The sequence below is a fragment of the Aquarana catesbeiana genome, linkage group LG11, assembly GCF_042186555.1.
Source record: "Aquarana catesbeiana isolate 2022-GZ linkage group LG11, ASM4218655v1, whole genome shotgun sequence".
Taxonomy (NCBI): Eukaryota; Metazoa; Chordata; class Amphibia; order Anura; family Ranidae; genus Aquarana; species Aquarana catesbeiana.
Genome location: NC_133334.1, coordinates 89,233,651 through 89,244,920, shown reverse-complemented (window position 1 = coordinate 89,244,920; position 11,270 = coordinate 89,233,651). Strand labels below are relative to the sequence as shown.

General features: G+C 40.7%; 1 protein-coding gene across 1 annotated transcript in view; it reads right to left on the bottom strand.

The window, feature by feature from the left end:
* Nucleotides 1-882: 882 nt before the first annotated feature.
* Nucleotides 883-11,270, bottom strand: part of LOC141112181 (cathepsin D-like) — a 36,615-nt gene continuing 26,227 nt past the window's right edge. The window contains exons 7-9 of the mRNA XM_073604722.1: nt 7,684-7,828; nt 5,810-5,908; nt 883-4,317 (exon numbers count right to left, since the gene is read on the bottom strand). Of these exons, the coding sequence (XP_073460823.1) occupies nt 4,156-4,317; nt 5,810-5,908; nt 7,684-7,828 (406 nt within the window). The 3' untranslated portion in view covers nt 883-4,155. The remainder of the gene's footprint in view (nt 4,318-5,809; nt 5,909-7,683; nt 7,829-11,270) is intronic.

Here is an 11,270-nt window from a genome sequence, read left to right as displayed (position 1 = left end):
CTTCCCCCTGCGTTCTGTGCTAAGTGGCTACCCTGCTGCATAGTAACTACTTAGCACGGGCTCCATTCACAGAACTTCTTGTAATTGAAAGAATTGCAAGGTATTCTGTAAATTGTGCCCATGCATACCATACAAGCAAGAGAGCCTGAAGACAGCAGTGACTACGACAGTGATGTCCAGATCCCACAGATAGAATATGCATAGATACATCAAAACTGGGCCATTGTAATTATGCAATATACCTGGAATTTAGCTTTAAATTGCAGGAGCTGGAAATTATTTTAAGAAGTGGCATGACTAAAATGCATCACACAGAGGTGTCAACATTTTATGTTTTGTTCAGTCCTGTTCATTACAGAGGAAACAGAGCTCTGCAAACATTGAGAATACAATTACACTGGTCAATATACATCAGAATGATGAAAGGAGATAAAGGGAGCCAAGCACATTGCTGTATACAACCTTTTGAACACTGTGTCTTGCTGGGTGTTTTCCCACATAATATATGGATCAAAAAACCATGGTTGTACTGCCTGTCATTCATACGGTGATGGAAACTCAGTGTAAATCTACTGATAATACAAGCAGAACGTGTGGGTGTGTATACATATACAAATAGACACATGGCAGGTAGTCCTAATCATACATGGCAGCATAACTTTATCCTTTATTAATATCACATTGTCCTCTTTCCAGGCTGTTACGACATTTGGAACAGGAATAGGTAGTTCTTCTAGTTTACACAAGAAGCACGGAGAGCTAGCGAAGATGTCACTGAATCTAAAAAAGGCAATCTAATTAAAATAGAAAGGTTTTAATTAATATTGTCATTAGCATGTTGATGAGTAGTGAAAAGAAGAGTCAGGGATGGCAAGACAGAAGCAGATTACATCTTTGATTTATTGATCCCCCTTAAACAGAATTCTATTGTACATTACAAATTAGTGCATGTAAAATAAATAGTGCAAAATAGTACATCTTCTAAGAGAACGTTCTTCAACTTTAAGGATCTCTATTTGCTACATATATTGCCCTGGTATTTTGAAAAAAAATGGAAAACAAGACTGTATTGGTAGGCTGTCTTTTTCTAAAGTACCTTTGTCACAAATAAACCAAAATCTAAGGAATCTAGATAGAAAATGTTAGCTGAATGAATGTGACAAACATCCGCACAGCTCTAACGAAACTTGCCTTATACTGTGTAATATAATTTTCCCCTATAACCGCCATCTAGTGGCCATAATTCATTTTTCCCTGATTGAGGTATTTTAAAAAAATGCATTATGGCAACTAGATGGAGCTTACAATCATAGCAGATAATTATATTACACAGAATTTGTCAAGTTTTGCTGGAGCTGTGCGGATTTTGTCACATTCTTTTAGTAATCTTTATATATAAACCCCATAGTGTTGCAAAGCTATGGATATTTTGAAGCTGCTTTTACTTTCTGAATTCATACTGTTAATTGACAGTAGAATTCTGCTCCAAGCTCTTTTAGCATAGATCACATGACAAAATGTTTAAGGTTTTAGATATTAAACCAGCACAAGAGGAAGCCCAGAGCAGCATTTTCTCCAGGAAAAGTAAACATTCTGGCAATCCAAAATTATTCTTTATCATTTCAGTAAGACCGTTGGCAAAGCTTTAACTTAAAGTGGTTGTAAAGTCTCATTTTTGTCCTATAAAAATAACAAACATGTTATACTTACCTGCTCCGTTGCAGTGGTTTTGCACAGAGCAGCCCGGATTCTCCTCTTCTCGGGTCCCAGACTGGAGCTCCCTCCTGTTCAGTGCCCCCACAGCAAGCAGCTTGCTATGGGGGCACCCAAGCCGAGTCACAGTTCCCTGTGTTCATTCACAGACACGGAGTCCCGACCTGGCCCCACCCCATCTCTCCCGACTGGCTAGCTGACTTTGATTGACAGCAGTGGCAGCCAATGGTGCCGCTGCTGTGTCTCAGCCAGGAAGGAAGGAGCTATCAGGAAGAAGAATCTCGGATGGCTGAGACACTCGTGGACATCGCTGGACAGAGAGGGACCTCGGGGAAGTATTAGGGGGACTGAGGGGGGGCTGCTGCACACATTGAATGCATTAAGATAAAAAAAAAAACCTCCTGCCTTTACAACAACTTTAAAGTGGAATTCTAGCCTAATATTAACCAGGCTTAAAAATGCCCCCCTCCCCTCCTGCTACCTATCCTGCCTACCCCGTGTAAAAAAAAAAAAAAAAGAAAAAAAAAAAAAGGGATCTGTATACTTACCTATTTTTAATCCACTCCAGTTCAGACTTGTGATCCTGTGTGTGTCAGTGAGTGGCAGCTGCTGGGGAGAAGAGGGAGCACTTGACAAAAGCTGGGAGCCATGAGGTCACTCATAGGCTCCCATGGCCCAGCCGTTGGTGGCGCTTTCTCCTCTCCCTTGCATCTGCCAGATGCAAGGCAGCCAGAGCTGCAGGCTTACATAACCAGACTGGAATACAATTACATAAAGGGGAGGGCTTTACTTGTGTAGTTCAAGGCAGACAGGTTAAAAGACTAACATTGTTTAGGAATGCAGATAAATGCACAAGAAGCTGCAAAGGCACTGAATATCCAGTAAGATCAACAGATATTTTTCAGTAGAAAATGTACTCGGCTGGAAAAAAAAAATGGAGGCAGCCACCACATCTAACGACTGGTTAGCTGCAATATATTACATTTTTGTTCTTGGGTTTTGATTTTCTTTAGCATTTGAGCAAAGGTCCACTCTAATCTCTGTCCCCACTGCAGACAGCTGCATGGAGTCAGAAAGTATGAATACAGCACATAATTATTCAATATAAGTGTAACATCAATGCAGACACAAATTCACTCTAAAAAGGAACATATTATAGAAAACATGATAGATTCCTAAATGGCCAGTTTGATCTTGTTAGAGGAATAAGACAGGCAAACAAATATGTCCTTGTTTCTCTAGAAAGCTGCATAAGCTACAGCCACTCCAAGAACAATGCTTTCTTTTAGAATGATTGGGATTACGCTGAGAATTAGTATATGGCAGCTCCTACTTTGTTTGTATGGCTTGTAACACTGAAACTATTAAAATATCTCTAATGCTTTCTTGTCCCAAGTCCCAGCATGAGTCTATGGAGTGGTTGATTTCAGCGCACTGATCTGTTCTACGCAATAGTTATTGTCTGCTATGACACCAGATATTTTAAAACAATCATCTACATTTTTATACAGAACAATCCAAATTACTTAGAATTAATAAATTAAATTTCTACCCTTCAAATGAATATTTACATAGCCTCACTTGACTATCTTCAGACATTATTGTAAATTGTTCAAACAGAAAAAGTTGAAAGTTATACCTTTAAGAGCCACTCCATTACATTAAGTGGTTGACTGTGACACACTTGGCAGTCATTCAAGAAAGTATAAAAAAAAATAAAAATTCTGCCAAGCACGCATTACGTGGCACGCCATCTAAGGCTACCATGAGAGATCTGAGGCTGTCACCTAATATAGCCTTTAAGGGTCATATCAGGAAATGGTTGAATACAAAATGATGCACCGAGACTCTTGCATAGGCCTCCTGGCAAACTATCTTGTGTGGGGTGGGGGAGCTGATCGCTCAGAATTCATTTTTTCAATAAGCGACTTCTGCTTACCTGAGATAAACCTGGCATCAGGGATTACTAAATAAATATAAATGTTCAGCTAAAACATTGTGTGCTGTATGTATGAACACTGATGTCATTCCATGTCTTTGGCTAGGTTAATAGGTGCATGATAGTGCGCACTGCGCAGTATTCTAGCCATAGACAGGAGTTAGCAGTTAGAGGTTCTGACTGCTGGAGAGATCTAGTAAATGTTGTGGCTGAATGAGCATGATTTTTTATTTCTTTACAAAGCACACACCCCTGGTGCCAGCTGTACCTCAGGAAAAATCAATTTCAGACAATTAATCCCCACACCCGAGAATAGGCTGACCAGGAGAGGTTTGCAGAGGTCTTGGAGTATTCATAAATAATTATCTATTTGTAATCTGTTTTCAGTGGTGATTACTTCATATGTATCAATAACCTTAGCCAGGCATATAATCATTGCATTGAGTTCTTGGGAAGATCAGATGACCCAGGGAAAGGTACAGTGATTATAGAGGATGCTTCCATCATTTGGCCTTGGCAAAGCCCACGCGGTCATTAGCTCGGTCAAAGACTGTATAATATTGACCGATGAAGACGTCTCCTAGAATCCACAGGGGTCCGACTGGAGGAGGAATGTCAAGACCCATAAATCCACTCACGCAAATAGATTGCGATCCCTGTTTAACCTGCAGGGGAAATTAAAGTGATTAGACCGAATAACATGCAATGTTCTCAGCATTATAGGGGTAGCAGTACCTGGCCAATGCATAGACCACTACACTAGTACCTGCAAGCTTAAAGTGATATTAAAGTCTAATTTTTTTTTTTTGTTAAAAATAACAAGCATGTTATTCTTACCTGCTCTGTGTAATGGTTTTGCACAGAGCAGCCCAGATCCTCCTCTTTTCAGGTCCCTCTTCGGATCTCCTGTCTCCTCCTCTCTCTTGTTGATTGTGTGCATCTTGTTACTGCTAACATTTGCTTCACATCAGGTTTTCTATGTGTTATAGGTAGCAAGAAGTGTGTCCCAGCATGACCAGCAGGTATAGTGCAGGGTCACCAGATTAAAGCTAAGAAAGGATTAGCAGAGACTGGTGCAGTACAGAAATGTTTGGATGAACACTAAACTACTCAGTAAATTGGCTATGCTGCTTGTATGCATCTCAAGGATTTATTTTAAGTGTACTATAATGCATATATGTATTTATGTATACATGCTGTGCTTACTTTCTCACTTAGGCCCCTTCCACATGGGATGGGCTCTGTTGGAGTCTGTCTGCTCAGTGGGGAATCTGTATGCTGATCCCCGCTGAGCAGGCGGATGGCTGGTCCGTGTCCACTCCGCTTAGGTGGACTCAAGACAGTCCACTCTCCTCTATGGGGATCCTCATCCATCTGTTTTCAGTAATCAGGATTGAATGTCGGCAGGTGTCACCCACCACTCCATAGATAAAACTGGAGGGTCCGATTGGGTCTGCCTGAAAACCAACAGGCGGACCCAATCAGTCTGTTAGTGTGAAAGGCTGAAAGGCTGACTGGCTGCCCCCCCCCAGTTTAATTTTGCTTTAAATCAATCACATCAATCCTTTTTACAGGGAAAAGTTGCAATCTAAAATGTCCTTAAGCCCTGGTTCACGTTAATGCAATTTGGCATGCGATTTGACACGTCAAATCGCATGCCAAAATCGGTGGCTATTGCCAGCAATGGCACAGTCCGAATCAGTGCGACGCCGACTTTGTGGCGCCATACTGATTCCCAAAAGTAGTTTCTGTACTACTTTTGGTGACTTCAGGGTGCGATTTCCATTGACATCTGTGCAGAAATCCACACATATGTCTTTGAAATCTCCCCCGAAGTCAGACTGACATGCGGGTATGAAATCGTGCGAGTTCAGCTGAATTCACGCAATTTCATTCTCGCTGTCAGTGTGAACCAGGGCTAAATATGAAAGGGAATATATTACAAAAGCAAAAGAGGTCATATAGATTTTAGGGGCAGCGGGTTTGAAAATTAACCCAGTATTACTAGGGAGAACTACCTCCTACTCAGTCACAGGTGAAGTTTGCCGCAAATATTCATACCACTTCTGTATCATTTGTCAGTTTACATAAATTATCATCAATATTCCTCTTGTATGATTTGTAAATCTAAGGGATGACAAAATAATGATTTCTTACCTTCATAGTATACTGTTCTCCGGTCAGGGTATATGCTTTTCCTCCAAGTGTCAAAGAAATGACAGGCAAAGAAGGCACCTGATCACACTGGACCATATACTGTGAAAGATAATTTTACATATCAGTAGCAGAATTGACGATAAGGTTACGTTAAAGGAGCTTACTGGTATACTGTATAATCACTTTTTTGGTTAGAACCTGATAAAGTTTTCATCTCTTCTAATCTCTACTATTAAAAAAAAAAGGAGATTTTTATTGTTTTCTCTGTGTCTCCACTTGAGAGATTCTGCTCCGTTCCTCTTTTTCTGATCGCACAGGAAGGGAGAAGAAATCTTTCTAATGGGTGCATAGGTACCAGTAAATCCTTGACAAAAAAAAAATGCTAATTTGCTGTGAAAAGGTCTCAGGAGTTGTGTCAGCAAACGTCTTAGTGCCGCAAATAATCCCTGAAATGTGTTCAATGATTGTCAGCTCCATATAGGAGGCTATAATGAAGTATTTTCCTGATTGAGAGAAAACATATTAGACACAGTATAGGGATTATTTGCAAGAGTTATGTGAATGCTAAGGCATTGGCACAGTGATTTCTTTTTTTTTCCAATTATAAGATTTTTTTTTATTTTTATTAGGTTTTATGAAAACAGGAATACGAAGAAAAGGCCACCACGGCGGCTCTAAATATAAAATAGACCTCTAGGTGTCTGCCATTACCTTTTTGGGCGTTTTATATATATTTTTTTTTAAAGAACAGCTAAAAGTGGGTAACGGTGCATGTTTAGGAGATATGAACAGTACCTATAGGTAAAGCCAGGCTTACCTATAGGTAAAATTCATGCATGGGAGTTTAACTCCTACTTTAAAGGGAATCCTTTGGCCTTCCGCCCCCAGTTCACCATGGGCTGCAGCAGGGAACTGGTCCCTGGTTTGGGCCCAGACCACGATGAAGGAGGTGAGCGGCAGGCGAGCACAGACTCAGCTTGCTGACATCACCCCCTGCATCACGGCTGTAGGGTCTGCCTAGAGATTTTCATAGCAGGGAACCCTGTGTCAATGGCTCTGTTGAGCCGGTAGCTGCATCTGGTGCTGCATCTGGAGGCTGGCAAGCTGCATCTGGGGGCTGCAGTGGCAGGCTACAGTGACAAGTTGCTGGGCACCTGGGTCCAAAAAATTTTTTTATTTGGGTACAGTGTTGCATGACCGCGCAATTGTCAGAGAGTGACAGCTCTGAAAGCTGAAAATTGGTCTGGGCAGGACGGTTTTAAGTGCCCAGTAAGCAAGTGGTTAATAAAAAAAAAACTTATCTATGTGTACTATTAATAACTATATTTTTAATGCACTATCAAAGTTTAGAATAATATTAATCACAATTAATATATAGTATGATATAGATAGTAAGTATCATATACATATATTCTGTCCCTACACACCCCTCCTAGAACAATTCTTACCCCATGCCGCCCCCCCCCCCCCCCCCAAATTCCCCCTTCCAACACAAATGCCCCCAGCCCCCCCCATGGTGCCCTTCAACCTCACATGATACCACAGTGCCCAGCACAGCTGCCTCTAGGATAATCAATGTTATTCATTTTACCCATCAGTGGTTGCAATGTTATGGATGCTTGGTGTATGTAGATTTTAAATCATATGGAGATAGGAAATGTATCCCCAATATCTACAATGAAAGGTCACAGAGACATAATACAGATCTGCTGAATATATTTGAACTTTACAAGTTAGTGATCACGATAATATTCTGATCTGCTCATTGCACTTATACTGGCCAGTCAAAATTTGCAGTTGAGGATAAAAAAAAAAAACATGTCCGTTTACATTGGTGTGCACATTAATTAATTCATTCATTTATGGTACTTCACCTCTCCCTGAGTTAGAGGTGTAGCTCCAATGGCTTTCTGCAGTGCAACAACTTCATCCTTTGGGCCAGTGATCAGCGAGGTTCCAGTGTCCACAATGGCTGCACAGCCTCCTTTACATAGAGCGAGTTGTTGACCAACATCAATCCTGCAAAAAACAACACATAGAGATCTCCTTTACTTGACTGATCAGTCAATCCATTTTTAGGAACAAATTCTGCACCCGAACAGACACCACAATCTACAATGTGGGTGAAATAATTCTGCAAGGTAAAAAACACAACTTCTACAGTGTCACCAGCTGTTTAAAAAGAGAACAGCAATGCAATTTTCTTGGGATACAGAACTATGAGCTGTGTGTAAAAGGTTTGGCGAATGGTCCGATATTTCAATGGCAACATGGGCCAGGTGTGTGCGCATGCACATGGCTATACAGAGACACATCGAGGAGCGACACCTAGCATGGAGCACATGTGACAGTCATGGCAAACCCGCTGCGGGCAGTCAAACATAGTCAATGTGAGAGGTAGGGTCACAGTGCAATGGAGCAACCAGTGAACATCAAGTTCTGCTACAAATTAGGGAAAACAGCGACGGAGACGCACAAAATGTTGGTGCAAGTGTACGGGACAGAAGCCGTGAGCAGAAAATGTGTTTATGACTGGTTCAAACGCTTTAGCGACGGGAAGGAAACGACTGAGGATGAGCCACATTCGGGTTGCTCGTCGACAAGCAGAATCCCAGACATGATCGAGTGAGTGCGACAAATTCTGGCACAAGATCCGCGACTGACTCTAAGATTGATGGCGGAGGAATTCTGCATTAGCAAGGACACAGTGCACACCATCATTCGCAAAGATTTGGGTACGCGCAAGACTTGTTCCTGGTTTGTGCCGCACAAGCGGACAGATGAACAGAAAGCAAAACAGATGGAAACGTCTGGAGGTTTTACCACCATGTGTGACCAGGATCCATGATTTCTGTGAACCATCGTCACAGGGGATAAGAGCCGGTGCTACCTGTTTGATCCCGAATCCTACTGGCAATCGATGGAATGGTGTTCACAGTCTTCCCCGTGACCCTGCCGATTTCTTTATGTTTCCCTGAGTGAAAAGCGCCATGAAAAAACGCACGTATTGTGGACCGCGGTTCTGTGATCGATTTCTAAAGAGGCCTTTACTGACAGTTTCTAGAAGCTTTTTGAACGTTGCCAAATGTGTGTTGTGAAGCATGGCGATTATTTTGAGGGCCAATAAAAAGGTAGTTTGATTGTTTTCTGATACCATTCACCAAACTTTTTAGGCACAGCTCATATCCATACCAGTAAGTTCTCTATCTATTTGACACCCCATCCCAAGATTACATTATATCATACAATCAATTTGATGGAATTTTTAAAAGGTGTCACACACATACGAAAATATATTGTATATTTTCATTGAAATCAAGTGTTTTATTTAAAGCCAAAAAAAAAATGCACAGGAGATTTTACCTTTATTACGGGTATCCCTTGTGCTGCTGTATTCTGGTTTAGTAGAAATCTTTTGCCTCCAATACCCCACCATAATCCCTACTGCCAGGCCGACATCAAGAGAGTCAACTATGCCCGCACTTTCCACCCAGCTCCTCCATTCATATAAGCCAGTACTACAGCTTCTACAAATGAAACAGGATCTATGAATGGAGAGGGCAGACCTTTCAATCATCTGCTCTTCCTCTATTCATAGATCACATTTCATTCGTAGAAACTGTAGAACAGGCTTATAAGAAAGGAGGAGCTGGGAGGAAAGGGCAGGCATAGTTGGGCTCTCTTGAGGAGTGCCTGTCAGAGCTTCTGCTAAACCAGGACAGAGCAGCATAAGGGACACATAACACTGATGGCAAGTAATGTCCCAACAACCCTTCCTCTACCTCCATTTTTACGTAAACTCTGGCTTTAAATACAAGAATAAAAATTACATAAAAGCAGTTAAGCTCCCATAGGTCGATTCTTACAGCATCATAAATAATAATAATAATAATAATAATAATAATAATAATAATAATAGAAAACAAATAGCTCCCCATCTACAGACTACTCATTTTCCCGTTAAAGTGTCGCTAAACCCACATCATAAAAAAAAAAAACTATCAATAAATGATGTTTAACATGCTGTTCATACTCACGCAGTCACTATGAGATTAGTTTTCTGTATGCTGCAAAAAACCTTGTTGAACTTGCTCTTCTCCATCTCCACTTTCTGTACATGTCCCCACTGCAGCTAGGGATTTTGCAGAGCAGTGTTGCACATGGTCAGTTTTCAGTGAGTTTCTACGCTAAGCAATTCTTCCCTACCACATCTGAGCAGCCCATGTGACTATAGAGTCACACATGTGGGCATATAGACAGTGGTAAATGACAGTCCACTCCCTCCCTCCTCCATGCCCACTAACCAGCTAAACACAATGGGGCCAGGATATTACATGTAGATTGATGAAGGCTTCACCTCCCTCTTATTCTAAGACACAGGCAGGAGGGGCATGACACAGACTGACTGGCAGAAATCTGCCCACACCATGTTATTGCCAAAAAATAAAGATTTGATTTCAAATATATATATATTTGTATGACAACAACAGTTTATTAATATTAATTATCTATTTTTACTCTGTATTCCAAAGACTGTTTTTTTTTTATTTTGAACATGTAACCAGCAGCTAATTCTGCTTATGTTTCCCTGCAGACAGACTGGGAAAAAGCTGGGGAATATAACAGCCGTATATCGATTAGGAAAAAAGGTACTTCGATTTTTTAATTAAAATAATTACAGTGCCATATACAGAAATAGAAGTAAAGAATTAAACAGTGTGTGTTTCGTATCACTTTAAAAAAATCTCCCCTACTTTCTGAAGCAGATTAAATCTGGGAAACACATCAAAGAAACTACTATTCTTTAAGTAATTTGTGAGAGATAGATATTATATATATATATATATATATATATATATATATATAGATAGATAGATAGATAGATAGATAGATAGATAGATAGATAGATAGATAGATAGATAGATAGATAGATAGATAGATAGATAGATAGATAGATAGATAGATAGATAGATAGATAGATAGATAGATTTACAGAGCTATAGATTTTGTTAGAGCATGGTTTCGGATCCCAACATGTTTCGCCAAAATTGGCTTCTTCAGGGATTTTACAGATCACCACTTTTCCACAAAGCTGGATTGGCTGGATTGCCGGGGCAACCATTGCAATGTTTTTTCAATGCGGAAGTGGTGGTTTCATGTTAGTACCAACCCTTGGTTACCGCACTTAGACTTGGCCCCTGCAGTATTCCTTGTTAATATCAGAGTTTTACCTGGTCTGCTTGTGACCCCTGTGATCGCGCGGAGCTTCCCCTCCATAGATTTGTGGACTCACTCGGAGGCTTTCCCTGAGTAGCTTTATATAAAGTGTGCTTTTCTCTGACTTTGGGCACCATTATAATCCCATAAAAATACACTGTTGCTTCATTTCATATTCAATAGGCATGAGGTGCCGGATACTATATTGTCACCCAATTTCTATCCAAGCTAATAATTTTGGAAA